The 19991-nt window shown below is 42.2% G+C and overlaps 1 protein-coding gene and 1 long non-coding RNA gene across 3 annotated transcripts in view; one reads left to right on the top strand and one right to left on the bottom strand.

Moving 5' to 3' along the window:
• Positions 1–240: 240 nt before the first annotated feature.
• crip2 (cysteine-rich protein 2) lies at positions 241–15477 on the top strand. The gene is made up of 8 exons (XM_048974480.1): positions 241–399; positions 9726–9820; positions 11996–12053; positions 12287–12421; positions 13187–13255; positions 13968–14062; positions 14226–14283; positions 14625–15477. The coding sequence occupies exons 1-8, from the start codon at positions 357–359 to the stop codon at positions 14690–14692; spliced, it is 621 nt and encodes a 206-aa protein (XP_048830437.1). The 5' UTR covers positions 241–356; the 3' UTR covers positions 14693–15477.
• Positions 2350–19991, bottom strand: part of LOC125707377 (uncharacterized) — a 30346-nt gene continuing 12704 nt past the window's right edge. Inside the window, exons 3-4 of one of the 2 annotated variants that reach the window (XR_007382270.1) lie at positions 11234–11346; positions 2350–2502 (exon numbers count right to left, since the gene is read on the bottom strand). This is a non-coding gene — a long non-coding RNA (uncharacterized LOC125707377). Of the gene's footprint in view, positions 2503–11233; positions 11394–19991 lie in introns of both variants that reach the window. The other variant, XR_007382271.1, reaches the window with a different exon arrangement.

Genomic DNA, 19991 nt, shown 5'->3' on the forward strand with positions numbered 1-19991 from the left:
GAAGGAGTGAATTAAGGGACAGGCGAGAGCAACAGAATTCCCATTCATGGCTGGTGAAAGACACTATTGTCTATCTTTCCAGAGCTCTGAGTCTGGGAGGGGAGGGGGCGAGAATGGTGGCCCCACCCAAGCACTGACTGTTTGGGTTTGGGGTGGAAGAGTAGGGCGGGAAAGGGCTGGCGGAGCCGCGAAAGCGGAAACTGAAGGCGGGGTTATGCAGATTAGCCAGGGCGGCTTTGCACGGGATGCCCTCGGTCCCGTATAATAATATCGGCGCTGATAGGTGAGCGCTAAAGCGGCGCAGAACTATTCAGCTTAAAGAAGCGGCTTCAAATATCCTTTCACTTATTAAAACAATGGCATCCAAGTGTCCCAAATGCGACAAAACTGTCTATTTCGGTGAGTTACTTTTCCGGAATGTCTATTTTAGTCAGCCAGCAACCTCTTCGTTAGTTATCTTTTATGTTTCAAGAAAATCTCTGCCGGCCGCGTGTCTCTCACGTTCTCATTTACAAACAATAATTACTGGCTAATTGAAGGCTGCTGTAAATGTTCCGCGCTGGTTGTAGAAAAGGGCGGATGCTTAACTTGCGGGATGCTAAACCAATTCAACCTGCTTTGTATGAATATTATTTGTAATTATTAGATGTGTTAATTCTACTCTTAATATATGTTTATTTTATTTTAGTCTGATTGATGTGGTATTAAAAGATTTATTGATAATGTTAATAAAATATCGACTTTTGATGGTTTTTAATGAGGGAAAATGAATGAAAGTCGTAGTTTTGATTACAAATTTCCCTTAATAAGTGCATCTGTTGTTGATATTCATGCTGCCTGAATAAATGTATGTACTATATTAGAATATGTGGATAACCTCGACCAATTCCACCAAGGTATTGGTAACTGAAAAGCTCAAAATTCATCAAAATATCTATGTAACTAAAAAATTATTTTGGTTTTTGATACATTTGACCATCAATATGTAAAAAAATACACACCGGTTTGAAAGCAGTGTTTTTAGCTAGATTTTATATATTTATTTAATAAATAGTTTAATACTGTCTGAGTTTTATGCATTTTCAGTCTTCAAGTGGTGGAAGAGGCGTCTTAACCAGCACTGGGCTGAGTAGCTTCCAATCTCATGGTGACACATTTCTGTTAGGGCACCTTATCGTATACCAGGTTATCTTGCAGTTTAGACGCTTTCCCGGATGCAGTAGTTCTCAAATAGCATTAGCCTCTTTACAAATGTAGCATCCTAGATGACAGTTTCATCATTCTATACAGTAATTTCAGTCGTTTTAAGATGTAACATGTTGATAATATTGGCACTGGGGTCGTGACATTTTTCATTGATCACATAAGGCCTCTAATGATTGGTCTGTTGTCTTTGGTGCTGCCAGTCGTCATCCCAGGAGAGACCCAAGGGACAAAGTAATTGAATATAACCCAAATAATGCTGCCTGTACTGTCTGTAGCCACGCCCCTTCGGGCCCTGACCCTGAAGTTAGGTCACAGGAAAACTGTGGATAAGCTTTGGAATGTACTGAAGCCAGAGAGAGAAAAAAATAACTACTTCTTACGTTTAATAGGTGAAAAAGCTTACGCCACAAATGCGCAAAGCCACCTTCTGGAAATTTTTTAGTTTTTTTTTCCCACTGATATTCTATTTTTATTTTGTTACATCTGTCTGGCCACAGTTCTTACCGCTCTTAGTGAAGTGGGTGGGGTGCCCTCGGAACCGAAGGAATGCTGGCCACTGTCGTAGCTTCTGTAGGAGTGGAAAAATCAGGAGATGCTATTTTGGTCCCGCCGTACCCTAACAAATGATCTTAGAGAGACTCGCCTCTACTCGTGCTTATAAATAACATTCGTTCGAGACGTTGGCCATACATTCCCTGGCTTTGCCGCATATTTAGCCATTTCATGCTTGGAGTCCACATGACTGGACTGGTCTGTAACTTTTTAAACAGAGCTGACATTTGTCTCTGCATTTCGGAGTTAATAGAAACCATCTAAAAATATCTGACTTTTAATAATTCATCCATGAAATGGAAAAATTGCCTCCTTGGAGGATTCCGGGGGTGGGGGAAGGAGGGGAGGGTTAAGGGGGTCAGAGGGTATGTACCCAGAGGTTACCTGGTGTAGGGATTCTGCTTAAGACAGGGAATTGATTGCTTACAGAATACCATAGTATTCAGTAAAATATTTTAGTTTCGGTCATGACAGAAGCGCATCATCGAACTGTACGGGAAAACAAATGCATTTTTCTAAATAATTCTAAAATTATTCAATAGTATAAATTGGAGGAGAAATGCAAGGTATGAAATAAAAAAAAATGCATCTTTATTGTCTTTTAGTGGTAACTGGATTCTCCTTATTATGTGAACATTGTGCTTCAGCCTGTGTAACCAGACCACACAGAGAGATGCTGGGATCTGGTGTAGCCTGCATATCAATCGTTGCACGAACGGGCAGAAGCACATCTGCCCAGGGAGCCTGCGGGAGCAATCAGACAAATAAATGATTTGTTTGATGTAAATAAAAAATAATAATAATATTTTTGCTGCATGTAAACTGAAGATATATTGCATAGTCTCTCTGGATAAAAATCTATCAGATAGCTAGGCCACTCAGTCACTGCCCATTCCTTTCACTTATTCCCAGTCTCAGTCACAAGTCAGGGACGTAGACTGTCCCCCTCCTATGACATAATGTTCAGCTTTTCTTTCTCGCTCTCATTGACTCTCACAGCTCAGGCTTAGAGCTTTTTCTGTTTAATTAAGGTCAGTTTTTATAACCAGGCTTCAGACGCATCATAATGAATTATGGCATCTCTGTTAAGCACAGACGCCTGCCTCAGTACAGAGCATGAATACGTTGATATCTTGGCTGCCATTCCCATCGCCTCATGCTCTCATGTCCTAGTGGAGCATAAATCCATGTCATCTCTGTATGACTTTCAAACTGAGGCATAGACATCTCTATTAATCTTTATCAATAACTTTCAGCAGATATTTTTACCTGACATGTCTTCCATAACATTAATAACATACATCATTAGGAGGATATCTACTTTATTTCGTTAGTCTAAGCGTCTGTTTATTAATGCAGGTCGTCGTTGACTTGTGACCTATGCAACTTATGAACGATCGACTTTACGACACCTCTGGCAGTGCAAGTGTTGCCGAGCATGAGAGTATGACAGTTTTTAAAAAGATTAAAAAACACCAAACAGTATGACTTAAATATGATGAAATTTTATTATGCAGTGTACATGTGATAATTTTTGCATATAAAATAAAGGACCGACTAACGACCGAATCAACTTACCGGTCAGTCGGAACTGATCGCGGTCATTAGTCGACGACGACTTGTACTGTAATTTATTTTCATGTAGTGTACCATCATCTGCCTACCCTCGACTGAACCATCCATTTTCTAACTGCTTATCTTGGTGAAGGTCAACTGGAGCCTATCCCAGGCAGCAAAGAGCACAGGGCTGGGAGCTGAGATAGACCCCGATCAGAACCAGGATGTTTATTGCTGCATGACCAAGGGCAGTAGAAATTTCTATTGTTGCAGCTTGCTGATGTTTGGAGACACCATGACAATATAAAAGTATCAACTGGGGCACAACACAGACTTTTAAGTCAAGACACAAGACAGATAATAGAGGGGAGTATATGCAAGGTATTAAGATGTCAGGCCATCGCAGGGCACATAAACGTGCACACACACACACACACACACACACACACACACCATTTATAGACACCAGTTAACCAAGTCCTTGCCTTTGGATAACAGACGGAAACATGCATGACATGGCGTGAACAGGCAAACTCCGCACACAGAACGGAGGTGGGATTTGATCCCTAGTACTATTCCCAGGTTTTCCTACTGTGCCACCCAGTATATTTTCCAAGGTTGCCGCCATTCTGGAATGCATTCATCAATTCCATTCCAAGTACAAATGGAACTGGAGTTGGGATCGGAAAACAAACTATGGGGAACAGAACTGGAACTGAATTGGAATTTCAGGGAGGTTTAAATTCTACCTCCAGTTCCATTTCCTGATTTGGATTGGAATCAATGAATGTATTCCAGAATGGTCCCAACGCTGATATTTACAGTACCAGTCAAAAGTCTGAACACACCTACTAAAAGCCATTTGTTTTTCAACAAGATAGCAACCCAAAGCACAGCTCAAGGTTATGTAAGTACTGTATTATCTTGTAAACAACAAAAGAGATGGAGTGCTGTGACAGATGACCTGGCCCCCCACAATCCCCCAACCTAAACCCTATAGACAATAGTATAGATTATAGTAAGGTTTGGGATCAGCTGGATTGAAGAGTAAGGGCAAGCTAGCCAGCTTGTGCCCACAACTTGTGGAGGCTCCTTCAGGACTATTGGAGAAACATGCCAGGTGGCTACTGTTGGAAGCTGGTTGAATGAATGCCAAGAGTCTGCAATGATCGAAGCAAAAGGGATTGTCAGGATTCGCGGGTGTGCGACGGGCAGGCTGGCTGAACGGATCAGGCAGGCAGGCGGAATACGGGGAAAACAGGGATTTATTAAGGGAACCAGGGAAACGGAGACCAGGAAACATCTGACATAGACTAACATCAATGAAGGACAACTAGGCAGGGCAAGACGTGGACTCAAATAGACAAGACTAGGCAAAAATAATCAGACACAGCTGGGCATGATGGGGGAAGCACACGTGGATAATCAGGGGGCATGGCGCACACGAGGATCGTACGAGCCGGGCGTGACAGGGATCTACTATGAAGAGATTTTTTTGAGATGTTGAACACTTTTCTTGGTAATTGAAAAATTTGACATGTACTATTTCAATGCTTTATACTATATGGTGAATGACAATTACATTAAAAGCGGGGATATGTCCAAACTTTTGACTAGTACTGCAGCTGTCTGTCACTTTTTTTTTTAAGTAACAAAATAATTGCTCGTGAAAATCCTTTAAAATAAATTTTGAAAATCTTGCTTAAAAAAATCAGAATGACTTCACTTTCCTAGTCAAGAGTCTTTTTAATCAATACTGCTCAACTATAATACCATAAATCAGGTATTTTTAGATATTACACCATATTGTTGGAATATGACCATAGCTTAGTTTACATTTTTATCTGCGTGACTGAGTTTAGATATTTTAGGTTTTTCAAATAGTGTGGTCAGTTTGTCTATGTATGATGTCATGTAATTTAACAGAACGTAGCCTAGTGCCTGTTAAAATATTGGAACCTGTTGCTTAAATTCTATTGTGGAAAGTTAGTATCCAGTGATGTAAAGGAATGAATGGAGATGCTTGAGCCAAGTCAGTTTCTAGCACTTTCCTGACCAGCCGTATCCGTCAGCGGTGGCATCACGGGTCAGTGCCTCGACGCCTTTTTGGCTTTTCTTTGTGGGGGAGGGAGAGGACGTCTTTGCCTCGGGTGCAGTTTGCACTGACACTGCGTCAGCCTTGGACCGGACCCCAGAACCACTGGTCACACCCAACAGTTTGGACAGAGGAGAAAAAATGGCCAACATGTGCCCAGTTATAGAACTGGACCGTTATTGTGTGAGGGGTGGCTCATTTGGCCTGACGTCATAATTTTGTGTTTTAAATATGGCCATTTAGAAAAAAACAATTCGAGCATGGAAATAAAGGGACCACAGAAGTGTATGTGGGTGTGTGTGTGCTTAATGTAGTTTGGAAGCTCCATCAAAGGGACATTCTACACTGACCACGCAGTCCACAGTGTCCTCAGCTTGGTGCACATCAAAGGGGTTAGGAAGCAGAATGCTGGCACCATATGAACGGCACCTCTGGACTGGTGGTGGCAGTGGGATGCAAGAAGCAGATGGTGTGACCTCATTGGTGTCAGGAATAGCAATCTGCCCCATTTACTGTACTACTTAGTATTAAGTATTGACAAAAATTAAACCAATAGCAAACGGACTTTAACCAAATGATACCCATCTAATGTCATGATAATTCTATATATAAACATGTGTGTTTTATTGTGAATGATCAGAATCGAAATTTGTCCCAAATGTATTCCTGTTGGCTACAAATACAGCATATGATCCCATTGATACTGGTAATATCGAGGTTAAACGATTAAAGATATTCCGATGTCTGTCGAACCCCTGCTCCGTATCCCACTGCAAGCTGGAGTTCCACTTCTCATAGGACCACACTCTCTGGCATTCCTGCTCACTGCAAATGCACTGACTTCTGTGCAGAGGCACGACATGCACCTCTACAGTTCATATGCAGCAGTGAAATCAGTATATATACACATATAGTGAATGCATTGCTTTTACTCTGCTCTTGTAGTCTGTCACTGTTTAAAATTCAACAGCGGTTTGTCAGTCACAGGTTAGGAAGCACTCAGTATTTCAGTTAATTGTCGAAGACGACGTGCATTTCCAAATCACCTAAATGAAATTTAAAATAGCAAAATCAGATATAATGAAGTGGACTTTTCACAGAAATGCTGACGCTGCAGCTGATGTGTATAATGATACATAAATTGACATGATTCAAATATGGAAGTCAAAGTTCTCTGAATGTCTGAATTCTTCTCTCTCGGCAGCAGCTCATTTACTGGCAATTCTAAAAGACAATTGTGCAATGATCAGATCTTAATCTGTCAGCTCGCAGAAATACAAAATAGGTTTATTTTGGATGTTGCTAAGTGAGAGAGCAAATGCAGCATTTCTGCTGGAAAAGTGTAACGTGGTGGGAGTGCAGATGTTTCTTGGAAGACGCTTAATCACTTGCATGGACTTTACACAATTTTGTCAGGAGAGACGAGATCGGATGCTTCTGCTTCTCACCCTAAAATGAAAACACAGGATTGAACCGCCTGGCACCCGGTTGCGTCTCTGCTGTTGAGCTGTGCTCTTTAGGTGCCAAATCATTGTGGCTAGTAATTAAGAAGCAGTAATTAAACACCCCAGAATATAATCACCCATTCTGAAGGCCCCAGAAGATGCTGGTTAAATGAATAGTTCCTCCTGATTATTTTGCTTTGCAAGTGTCCATCTAATTACATTCACAACGTCCCACTTTCTCTTTGTTCGCCTGGTCTGCTTCTTTATTTGGTGCCAACCAAGTGCTTGAGGACAAAGACAGCCACACTCTTCACTCATTAGGGAATAATTACAGTCTTAGAATAACATTTCTCATTCGGTTATGGCCCAGGCAATATTTAGTCAATACCTTCAGTGCCAGCACAGTAAGAATTAAATTATATGTTATAATTAGTAATATTTGTATTACTTTGGTGTGTTGATGTAGCTAAAATAGAGACAATTGCATTAAAAGCAGGTATCTCCAGACTTTTCACTGGCACCATAGAAAAATGAGTGGGTGAAATTCAGACTGTCCCTGCTTATTAGGGACTCCTGCTTGTCACACACCAGCTTCACTCGATCTCACAGCTTAACTGTGGCACATTACCTTTCACTTGTGTTCATTTTCCAAAAGCCCAGCTCTTCAAAATGCTACACTCAAACATTTGTCTCTTTGAAACACTTAGTCTTGATCGAAACCGTGCCAACTAAGTATATTTTTTGGTCTGGTTGCATTTTTATTTGACGGAGAAAAATAAACTTTCTCTGTGCGATCAGCATACAAGGTCCCAGTTTTGATATAAAATGATTAACAGGAAATAAAAAAGAACCTAGATCCACAAATGCCCATTTACCCAATTCCTTTTCCTCCAATAATCCAATGACAGAATTACAAAATGGGGTCTTTGGTAACTGATTGTATTATCGATGATGTTTTGACTGTAAATTAGTCAGTGACAGAGTTGTAAGAGCGACCACTGCAGGCCTGGAGGACTAGAAGCACCTCTTTCACCTTTCATAGGTTTTCCTGTCATAGTAATTGTACTGTTGTATTAATCATACAAAAAAAAACCTTCATTGTACTGTGGAATGTAAAGGACTGGTGGTTTGTGAAGCCCTTACTGTAGATTGAGGATTTCCCGTTGTTTTGTTTTTTTGCATGCAGGGATCCCCCCAGTAAATAGACCTTTGGATATAAATTATTAATAATTTGTGTTCCCCCCCCCCAATATCAAATTCTCTCCTAGGCCAATTTCTGCACACAAAAACAGTGGGGGGGGTTGCCTGGTTTGAATATTCTTCTTTTTGTCTGGGGACTTTTATATATTGTATGTGTTGTATGCGCCACACCTACAGCAATTCCCCTCTTGTTTTTCCAGTCACTATTTCACCTGAGTGCCCAACTGGCAAAAGGTTTTCAGGGGATAACTGTGCAAATGCATGCGGTTTTAGAAGGAACTGTGGCCTTAAATAGCCATGAGTAACAAAATAAAGTTATTCCACCTGCATTTAGTTCAGCAGGTTTGCATGGGAGCCTTGGGATGTGACCTTGGGAAGTGTCTGTCTGTCTCTATGTCTGTCTCTCTGTTTTTCTCTTTGTCTGTCTCCCTGTCTGTCTCCCTGTCAGTCTCTCTGTCAGTCTGTCTGTCATCAGTAGCCTATAATCAGCACCTATGACGTTGTTAGTCTAATTTATTTAAGTTCGCAGAGAAGTGATTGGGTGCCAGTGAGACAAACATAGTGGTATTCTGAAAACGGCTGGAGTGGGCATGTGGAGGCTGATGTGAGACAATGACTCTTTTTGGCAAAGAGACACGAAAGAGTGAGATTTCAGGAAACGGGGGAAAGAGAGTTTGACATCCGTCTGGTGTGTGTGGCAGCGATAAGAAGAGCTGTTTCCTCCACATGTAAGTCGGCCCAGCATGCCGGCCTTCCTCCATTGTTCGGAAACAGAGATTTATAAATGGCAGGTATATAATTAGGATAGTTAGTCTGTCTCGGCCAGGAACAGGGAAGTGAAGGAGCAGAAGGAGTGCTGAAACAGGACAAAGGATTTAGCTTCGGCCATTCATGCAGTACTTCCCAGCTGCACATTGGCAGAGCCCACTTCCTCCCCCTTAGACATGACATCATAACTCCCACTGCTTTCTCCCAGCAGCCCCACCCTCCTCTCAGCTGGGCGTTTATCCAGTTCCGACACCATGCCCTGTAACACCCACACAGCAGGAACTATCAGACTATTAAAAAGAAATGGCCCGATTCTCCTTACGGCTATGGGGCGTAGGGCACACACATTTATTACATACTGATGGAGTTTTAAATAGGGCGGCACCTTGGCGTAGCGATTAGCACGGTTGCCTTATACCTCTGGAGACCAAGGTTGGAGGGTCTGCCCCGGATCTATGTGTGTGCAGTTTGCATGTTCTCCTCTGGTGTCTCCTCACCAGACCAAAAGCATGCTACGGTTAACTGGAGTTGCCGAATTGTCCACAGCAGTGAATGGTGTGAGGGCTGTGCAAAGGCTTGGTCCCATATCCTGGGTTATTCCCTGCCTTGTGCTCGTAGTTTCCGGGATAGGCTCCAGCCCACTGTGACCCTGCATGGGACAAGTGGAAGATGGATGGATGGATTTTTAATAACTAAACGATACATTAAAATCTTATTCTAGAAGGTCATACTCTAATCTAACTTGCAGGCAGGCAGGGGATTGTGTGAGTGGTATCAGAAGGAGTAATTTCCCCAAATTAATATTGTTTACCTTGTATGTGTGAAATCCTCTCCCTCTCTCTCTCTCTCTCTCTCACACACACACACACTGATTTGCCTTCTATCACCCTTTTACATTGTAGCTGAGAAGGTGACATCCCTAGGGAAGGACTGGCACAAATTCTGTCTGAAGTGTGAACGCTGTAGCAAGACCCTGACAGCAGGGGGCCACGCTGAGGTGAGTGCAAACTGCGAAAAGGGTGAAGACAACAGGGGAGGGAGGATGCAAAGAACATTCATAAAATACGCACATACACATATGTACGCAGTCATTCTGTGAGAGGAAGTAGAAGTCATTTCACTTCACAGACTGTCAGTATGCCGCATCCATTAGGGCTATTTTCTATTAGGAATGGTTGCTTGTTATCATACCGGCATTGCACATACGTCTCCTCTCACATTCATTAGGAAGTTGTTTCACGGGTATGAGGCCTACGCCTGACCTCGGCTGATTTGTTACGTAGCTCGCAGCCAAAAAAACGCAGGAAAATAACATCTGTCACAGCTGACGTAGACTTGGAAAGCCAGACAGAAATGCCCTTCAGTTTGTGGTCTCTGACATCCATTGCATGGTTCACCTAGTGAAACACAAACATGGAAAGCCTGTCATTTCACGCACTTGCCAAGGCATTCTTGTGTCCAGTGTCCCAGATTTCTTCAGAGGAATGTTTGGGGCCCTGCGTGACTGGAACTGCCTCCTTTTTTATAATACAAAATCATTTCCTGCTATAGTTTTCGATGCACCAGTACCTTAAGTTGGCCTTGCCCTATTGCATTATTACTGTTCAATATTTTTATGCATATCTGAATTTTAGCACTATGAAAATAAGCCCTAAAATAATAAGATTGATAAACACTGATGGTTAGATATGGAAACAGTGTTTGTGTTCTTTGTATGGCAACTGGAAGCGATCACCACTGAGCCAAGTAATGAAGCACACTTACAATATGAGAGCCGGTCTTGGCAAACTCTTATCGCTTCCTGAGGGAATATGGCCTCAATACCGGGGTACAAAATCTTTTTTGGTTCTCTAGTTTAGTGGTAAATGGCACCTGCCATTGCTCTGGTAATTATACCCCTCTCTCTTACGTAAAATGGGTATCCATCCCTCGTGGGGTGAAGTACAGGTTTCTTTGAGTGAAAGCCCAGGGCTGCGTATAAAAGTATCAGAATATTGGGCAAGACTATGGGACAGGTTGTGGACTGGGGCAAAGCCTCTAGCTCTTTGTGGGCGAGACAACCACGATCCAGATTAACAGCAGACAGATCCTGATAGAAAGAAAGAACCAAAATAGCTGGTTCTAGGGTCTAGACTGAAGTAATCAGTGGAAATGCAGATTATGACTATGGTCCGGACGTTAGCTGTTACATTTCTTGTATGTGTGTGTGCACATTTTTCCATGAAGGTCAGATTTGCGATAGCCAATCATTAAAGACACAACACACGTTGAATACATTGTTGTTCATGGCAACAGGTATAGCTAATGTGGATTATCAGTCCCTGTCTGGTTAAGCTTTCGTAAGACCTTTATGTTGGATGTCCAAATAAGGCCAAGTGGGAAGGTTACATCTCAAATACAAAATACATACCTTCCTGTGGTAATCTTTGTTGGCACATAAGAGAAGCTCGGCGTTGTCTGGGCTGTTCAACATTGCCCCTTGTCCTGGGTGGCTCTGTTTCATTCATCAACAGGGTCTGTCTCCTGGAAACCGGTTCTCATGTTATCTGGGTTGGAAACATCTGTACTGTCTGGTCCAAGGAGAGAAACCTGTTGGTACTGCTGTAGCTCAAGTGGATCCAGGATTAAAATAGACATCATTCTTAAAACGGAAAGGAGAGGCCAAGCCAAATGTCTACATACACATTCTTGACGGTTGTTTTCGTTGGTGGACATTTTGCCTAATATCTCGGTGGTAAAACGTTTTCTAAATATAGGATAGAATTTATTTTTCATGCAGCTAAGTACTGGGAGGTCATGAACATTACATTCCAGATACCATTTTACAGGGCTGTGCAGAGACTTTTTGCAGTACCCAGTACTCAATACTCAGTACTCACCCAGTACTCGCATTAAACAGTTCCAGCAAAATGAGCAGGTGCTCATGCACGCCCAACTCCACCCTTCTGTAAGTGCCTGCCATTTGTGCATAATCAGCCTTGTCATAGGCTAATACTTATATATACAGAGAGTTTTATTTCTGCTTAATTTGGCAAAGAAATGTTGATGTGAAACAATACATTTCAGTGCTATAAATATAACAGAAAATATTGTTTGCAAAATTTACATGTATGTCACCACACATGGCAGCGCTTCGACTCTTTCATACTTTAGCTCTTTGTTCTTTCCACAGCATGATGGGAAACCCTACTGTCACAAACCTTGCTATGCTGCCCTCTATGGACCAAAAGGTGAAGTTCCCTTTATCCATTTTCATTAGGTCCACCATCTTTTGAAACCGATGAAATCCCCTGTTTCCAAACTGGCATTAAGTGTATGAAGGTCTGTAAACCAACCCAATATAAAGATCTGTACAAAAGTGATATGGGCTAAATCCACCGGAGAAGTTTTTTTGAGCAACTGCTTTGTAAGTGTCCCGCTAAAAGGTGGATTAGCTGGGAACTCCATCACTGTCATTCCACAGGTGTGAACATCGGGGGTGCCGGCTCCTACATATATGAGGCGCCTGCTAATAATGTCCCCGCCAGTGTTCCCGTTGATGCCCCCCCCAAACCGGCAGAGAAGATTGCATCTGCCCCCCCCAGGGGCCCCTCGAAGGGTAAGCATAGAGATCCAGAACCACTTGCCCATGAGCACCTGAATGACCCATCTTCTTTCTCCAAACTTTGCAAAGGGGATGTGCTAAGAGTTAAAAAGGCAGTGTGTATGTACATCTGCTCATTCACAGTGGAACTGTTTGATAGCCCACTTTCAGCACTCCCTCTGCAGGAAGCTCAGCTTTCCAGCTATTGTAGGACAGTAGGTGATGGCAGACCCTTCTAGAGCTGTGGGTCAGAGGGCCCACATCCTGTTCCCACATCCCCACCCCCCACCCCCCCGCCTTTCTCTCTTTCACTCATGTACTCACTGTGTATGAAGATACGACAGCTGTGCTCCACGCTGAACTCCGTATGTCTGAGTTTATGTTACCGACAGGGTAATAGTACTTTGGGAAGTTTGCTGGACAGACCGAGATTCCACATTTCATGAAATAAAAATGAATGTAGAAGTTTGTCCTATGAAGGAACTTCACTATATGGGACATTAAAAGACTCACAGAACATTTGACACAAAATGCATTAAAGGGCACATCCAGAAAAGTTCAAAGCTCCCCCACAATCATAAGTAATATTTCAAAAATAGTCACGTGTGTTTGTTTTGTCAATTAATAAAATACATGCATGCAGTCTATTATCTGGAAAAAAATATGTGTGAGTTACAGAAGATTGTCAATGAATACATATGGTCTTTAACATAAAACTAGAGGTACGAATCGCAGTAGAACAGACATCCTATGATTAATTTAAAATCTGTCTAATTTCAGCCGGCAACATAACAACCTTCTCCGGGGAGCCCAGTGTGTGCCCTCGTTGCAATAAAAAGGTGTATTTTGGTAAGACCTGCAATCCTCCCGAATCTTCCTAGAACAGCATGGGCTGTCAGCATACCTCAGTTCAGAGGCAGTTTGATGTATAATAGCGAGTGGAGAGAACATTTTTAGGAGCTACACTCTACAAATCCTGGCTGTTTCTGATGGGGGGGAGGGCATGATGTTAGTGGACTAAATTCCAGAAATGAGGACTGAAAGTACAGTGAAATACAGAAAGTCTACCATTTTGTAGCATTTAAAAATGTTTTTGAAATCCATCCATCTTCCAAACCCTTATTCCAACCAGGGTGACCTGACGTCTCTCCCAGGGAGCTCAGCACAGACGGCAGAGAGCATGTCTGCCCATCACAGGGCATATGCACACACCTGCAGGCAGCTTAGGGATGCAAATCGGCCTTAACGCATGTTTCAGGACTTTAGGAGGAAATCCGTCAAATTCCACATACAGAGTGGAAGCTGGATTCAAACCCAGATTCCTGAATCTTTTAGACTGAGAATCACTGCTTTCTAATTGGCTGATTGAGAGGTCGTCTCCAAAGCCCGCGCCCACAGTGGCCCTCCATGGATCGGGTTCCCCACCCCTGTTCTAGGCAACTGACCCACAGTACTGCTGTTTTAAAAATGTTACCATTTTTTCAGTGTCAGGTCTTCCACAGGTTCCTTAATCGTGTTTTTGTGGCAATAATATGGAGTTTTTTTCTTATTTACCGCTCAGCGGAGAAGGTAACTTCCCTGGGAAAGGACTGGCACAGGCCTTGTCTGCGCTGCGAGAGATGCAACAAGACCCTGGCAGCAGGAAGCCATGCAGAGGTGAGTTCAGGGCACAGCTTGCGGAACAGCGGAGGAGAACGAGGAGAACAGCACATGAAGACAGAGAACGTGGAAGCAGGCACTGGAGAAATGTTCTAAAAGCGTACATACAAATACCGGTCGAAAGCATATCGTTTCTGACGATGATTTGTTTGTTTAATAGCACGACGGACAGCCATACTGCCACAAACCATGCTATGCCGTCCTCTTTGGACCCAAAGGTATTTACAGCCACCTCTAGGGGGAGCTACTGCTACACAAAAAGAATGTGACCATTTCCTACATGGTTTCTCAAAATGGTTATTTTCAGTGCTCTGTTGGAAAGACACTTAACATATTCGTTTTCAGTCAGGAAACTTGAAAAGGCATACACCACCTTACTAAGAACAATGGAAAGTATGGTTATAAATGAGAACTTTAACCCAGAACTTACACTGAAGAAAAATAGCAAGCTAGCTCAGTTGTAAGAACTTCTACAGTAACTCAGTCAAATCTTATCATTAATGGTGGTGGTTTAGCACAGCTGGAGTCACTGAAGTCTGCTTATTGCCTTTCATGACAGGGGTTAACACCGGAGGAGTCGGCAGCTACATCTACGACAAAGAGCCAAGCAGTGAAACTCAGCCTTAAGGGGTCTGCCTGATGAGCCACTGTCTAACACTAACACCTCTGCACTCTTCAGGCATAAATACGTACTGGTATAATCCTTAAGCAAATCGTCCAGCTCACCTGACCTCTGTGCTGTTTTCCCACTGTAACACAGTCTTTCGTAATGGCAGGGACCTAACGCATTCATATATATATGTGCAAGTTGGACTGGGGGCATGTAAGACGCACTCTGTCAGGCAGCCGTATGCTTTATGCATGGCATCACCCTCTTCTCTGATGGTGTAGTAAATGAATGACAGAACAAAAGAAATTGTTGCCATACTTTTAAAGTCTGGAGGTTTCACCTTCCAGAGAATGCACAGAGATGACAGGGCTCCAGTTCAAGGGGCCTTCAGTGTTTTTACCAGACAAAGGTATGCAAAGGTAATGATGCAATGCAGATACCTGGCTCAAGATAGAAGACTAATTTATGATTTAAGTTCAACAATCCAATTTGAAATTGTTGGTAATAGGAAGTAGCCAATAGAAACTTAATTGTCCTTAATACGTTTTCTGAAAGAATGTGCTTTAGTACTATATTGCTGTCATAAGATGATATTAATGACCATTTTCTGTAACAGAGCTTTAAACATTAGGACTTTGAAGTAGAAATAACATAGGCCTCAATCCATTCATTTTTAACACAAGGTTTATATAGTGTGTCATTTTGTATTTTTGCTGGTTTTTGTCACCCATGCTACATTGAACACGATATTCTGTATGATTTCCAGCTCTTTGAATTTCATTAAAAAGCATGTAAGAATCAACTTTAAACAAATTCATCCAATTCAAAAAACTTAATCCTCAATAAGTGTTTACCTGGACCTAATAAGACATAAGGCAGGTGGCACATTATAGGGAACCTCTGTCCATCACAGGACATAAGGCAGGTGACACCATAGAGGGAACCTCTGTCCATCACAGGACATAAGGCAGGTGACACCATAGAGGGAACATCTGTCCATCACAGGACATAAGGCAGGTGACACCATAGAGGGAACCTCTGTCCATCACAGGACATAAGGCAGGTGACACCATAGAGGGAACCTCTGTCCATCACAGGACATAAGGCAGGTGACACCATAGAGGGAACATCTGTCCATCACAGGACATAAGGCAGGTGACACCATAGAGGGAACCTCTGTCCATCACAGGACATAAGGCAGGTGACACCATAGAGGGAACCTCTGTCCATCACAGGACATAAGGCAGGTGACACCATAGAGGGAACATCTGTCCATCACAGGACATAAGGCAGGTGACACCATAGAGGGAACCTCTGTCCATCACAGGACATAAGGCAGGTGACACCATAGAGGGAACCTCTGTCCATCACAGGACATAAGGCAGGTGACACCATAGAGGGAACATCTGTCCATCACAGGACATAAGGCAGGTGACACCATAGAGGGAACCTCTGTCCATCACAGGACATAAGGCAGGTGACACCATAGAGGGAACCTCTGTCCATCACAGGACATAAGGCAGGTGACACCATAGAGGGAACATCTGTCCATCACAGGACATAAGGCAGGTGACACCATAGAGGGAACCTCTGTCCATCACAGGACATAAGGCAGGTGACACCATAGAGGGAACCTCTGTCCATCACAGGACATAAGGGAGGTGACACCATAGAGGGAACATCTGTCCATCACAGGACATAAGGCAGGTGACACCATAGAGGGAACATCTGTCCATCACAGGACATAAGGCAGGTGACACCATAGAGGGAACCTCTGTCCATCACAGGACATAAGGCAGGTGACACCATAGAGGGAACCTCTGTCCATCACAGGACATAAGGCAGGTGACACCATAGAGGGAACCTCTGTCCATCACAGGACATTATCATTTTCACATGCTAGTGCAAATTAGAGTGACAAATTGTTAGTGCCATAGATGGAAATACAGACAAGTTATAATGCCTGATATATGCCCCATTTTATATAAATGCAATAATGGATTGTCACACTCTTGGTTGTCGTGAAAGCAGCTATATAAAATGTTATTGAATTGATATAGTATTTCAAACAGGCTGAGAATAATGTCAGCGCTTAAAGGTAATAATGAACAACAAGGTGGTTTTAGGTGGGTCATGCTTGCGTAATAAAATAACAGTATATGTTACACTGCCTTGACAACAAACAGAAGTTCTCAGTCCAACCCTTCTATTGAGCTCATCTGCTTTTTCAATCAAGCAGACTAGTCCTTTGATTACATGAATGACTGTATTTAGTGCTTATCTGTCTCACCCATTAAATCAGTTGCACATGTCAGAAGGAATATTTGAGGTAACTGTCAAACTTAAAAGCACTGGGCTTGGATTTCATTCACCTGTGGCGACGTGCACAGAGATAATTGTTGAGGGGAGCAGTCTGGTGTTTTTTCTGTAATAACATACAGAGCTGACATGGAAAAACAAGACAAGATCAAACTATTGAAATTTGTATTTCATGTTCCATACAGTCTGGGTGAAGAATATATCAAAGATTGTATGTACCCCACTTATCTGATTTCCATCAGCCCTGCAAAAAAGTGTTTTCACCATGAAGCGAGCCCATAACAATACACGCAAACAGGTATGGCAACATAACTCCCCCGGAGAACAGTGAACATTCATATCAATCTGATTGCATAAGTGGCTGAAAGAAGCAAGAAAGGGATTAAAACATGTCAAATATTTCTCAGTTGGATAATGAGCACATTCATTTGCTTCACTTCTTATCAATCATGGGAATTCTTGTTTTCCTCAGAAATGCTCAGACAATAACAATACCTGAGCCGTCACCCCATTGAGGCCTTTTCTACAATCTTATGTTGTTTTGTTTCATCTTTTGTTTCTCCACAGACCAAAGGGCTGCCTTCAGTTTTTGTTCATCTCGTCCATTTTTGTTAACCCTACCTCTCACCCCAAAGTCCCCCAAAGTTCCTAACCCATCCTCCTTCATGTGGTTCTACAACAAGTTCTACACCCTCAAATCAAATGTTTTTATAGGATGGCATGTTAACAGTGACTTGGGGGCACCCCCTGGCTCATCACCATAAATACATTTCGGGGGGGTGTCCGTGGCTACATGTATGGGGCATCCAAAGCACCTTCAGAAGGATTCCAGCAAATGTCTTCAAATGAAGTTTGATTTCAGAAATGGAGCAGATTGGGCGATAACAGACTCATTGTCTTTTCACAACTCGATTCCACTGACCTCACTAGTCAAATAAATTTGGTCTCCTGGATACAATTCATAAGAAACAACAAGGTAACATACATAAGCTGAATTATTTTCAATCAGTCACATAAGCATCTCAGGTATTTAGGTAATTCACGGTCTAGTTGGGTGTAGTCGCTGGAAATGCTTGAAGCAAGTGTGACGGTAACCCTTTCCCCTCAAAAGCAGGACCCCATACCCTAAAATTACATCCACGATGAGCTCAGTGACGTGGGATAAGGTGTGTACTGTATACCTCCCAGTCAACCAAATATTGCAGCTGTCTCCTTTATCAATGAGAATCCAGAAGGGCACGGATGGCGTAATCCTGTTCACGGGTGGAGGTTCAACGGCAGGTTTACTGGGCTATAAAAGACAAGTTTCAACAAGGACACGTGGAAGGTGAGCAATATGCAGTACGTAGGAGGTAGCCACAGCTGGTAGGTAACAGGATTGATAGGTTTAACAGTCTCAAAGGGAATAATGTATTTGAAACATAGTTCGAAGGATAGAAGATACAACTGGATGCCTCATATCATTCTCTGAGTGGATCGTGGCAATGGTCTACAGACCTCGACTGCACCTAGACAATTTTCTAATGTGGGCCATCTCCCAGGGGAATATGGAAGGTTCGCATCTGACACACACTGTAAAGGTCTTAGCTTTATAGACGTGCACACAAGAGAGTTTTGTACATACTGCGGTACCGGTCCACTTGAGTTATAGTACAGTATTACTTTAGATCTGCTAAATCTCCTGATTCAACCTTCCCGTTTGCCCAGTAAACTGGGTAATGGCCAGAAGAGAGGCTGATTGTAGCCCCTAGCTGCTTGCGGAATGCCGTCCACACCCTTACACAATTCCAGAGTGATATCCTAAGGTATGTCGTAAAAGCTAACAACCTGGCTTCGGAAACACTGTTCGGTAGCTTAAATTGATCAACAAAAACCAGAATAATGATAAAAGCATTGAAGGGAAGCGTTTCAAAGAGAGTCCATAGCAGTGTTTCCAAATCAGGTCTTCGGGGAGAAATAGCCGGATTTTTACTCCTTGTCTGTGGGTCCTCAAGGACCAGGCTGGGAAACACTGGTCTATAGTGATGTAGACCAACATCCGTGTGGGACTGGCACCAGCAAACATCAGCAATCTGAACATCACATGAGACACATACAGTTGACTTGATCAACAGAATAAACAAGTACAGTATGTCATCAATATACATGTTCAGAAACCAGTTCATTATTTGATGAAAAATTTCATATATAAAGGACTGGAAGTTTGACGGAACATCTGCAAGATCACACACCATGACCAGTTATATATAGGGGGCAGTATGGATAACAAATACTAATATACATCATTATAATACACCATAATGATAATGTACTTTATTATACATTAATAATTTTCAATGATACGATTATGTTTTATCATATAATATTTGCTATTAATGTATATTGAAGCTGTTAAGGTATGTCAGGATGTTAAGGTATAATTACATGTTGCTTATGAATGTTCTATGAATGCATTATGAAGGTGGAATGAATGTTCTATGAATGCATTATGAAGGTGGAATGAATGTTCTAAAAATACATAAGGGCATCATGAAGGTGCATCGAAGGTAAAACGTTACCCTATGTTTTTTACTTTGTTATTCTTACTCTCCGTATGAAAAAAATATTTCCCAAAATGTAACCAAAAATGGCTCAGTCGTGTCCAGGTTTGACACTATAACTCCCTGCAAACTATTAAGAGAAGGACTGCAAACAACGGCTGTATCTGTGGACAGACTCTCAAATACTTCTCTGCAGGAAAAGGAAATGAATTCCAGATTTTAGTTGAACTTCTAAATTACTGCAATCTCGTTCTGTTTTTTTCTCCAACAAATAACAATTAACCGGAAAACATTTATAATATGACATCTGGTTTTAATTAGACTGGAAAAACCAAATTGTAAGTCAGGAGAAGGTTCTGAAGGATGTATATAGAGCTTCAACATCTTGAGTTAGCTGTAATAATTGTATAATTGTTTACTAGATGCTGTTTACTAGGATGACTCATAACCTAATATT

This window comes from Brienomyrus brachyistius, chromosome 14, assembly GCF_023856365.1.
Source record: "Brienomyrus brachyistius isolate T26 chromosome 14, BBRACH_0.4, whole genome shotgun sequence".
NCBI classification, from domain to species: Eukaryota; Metazoa; Chordata; class Actinopteri; order Osteoglossiformes; family Mormyridae; genus Brienomyrus; species Brienomyrus brachyistius.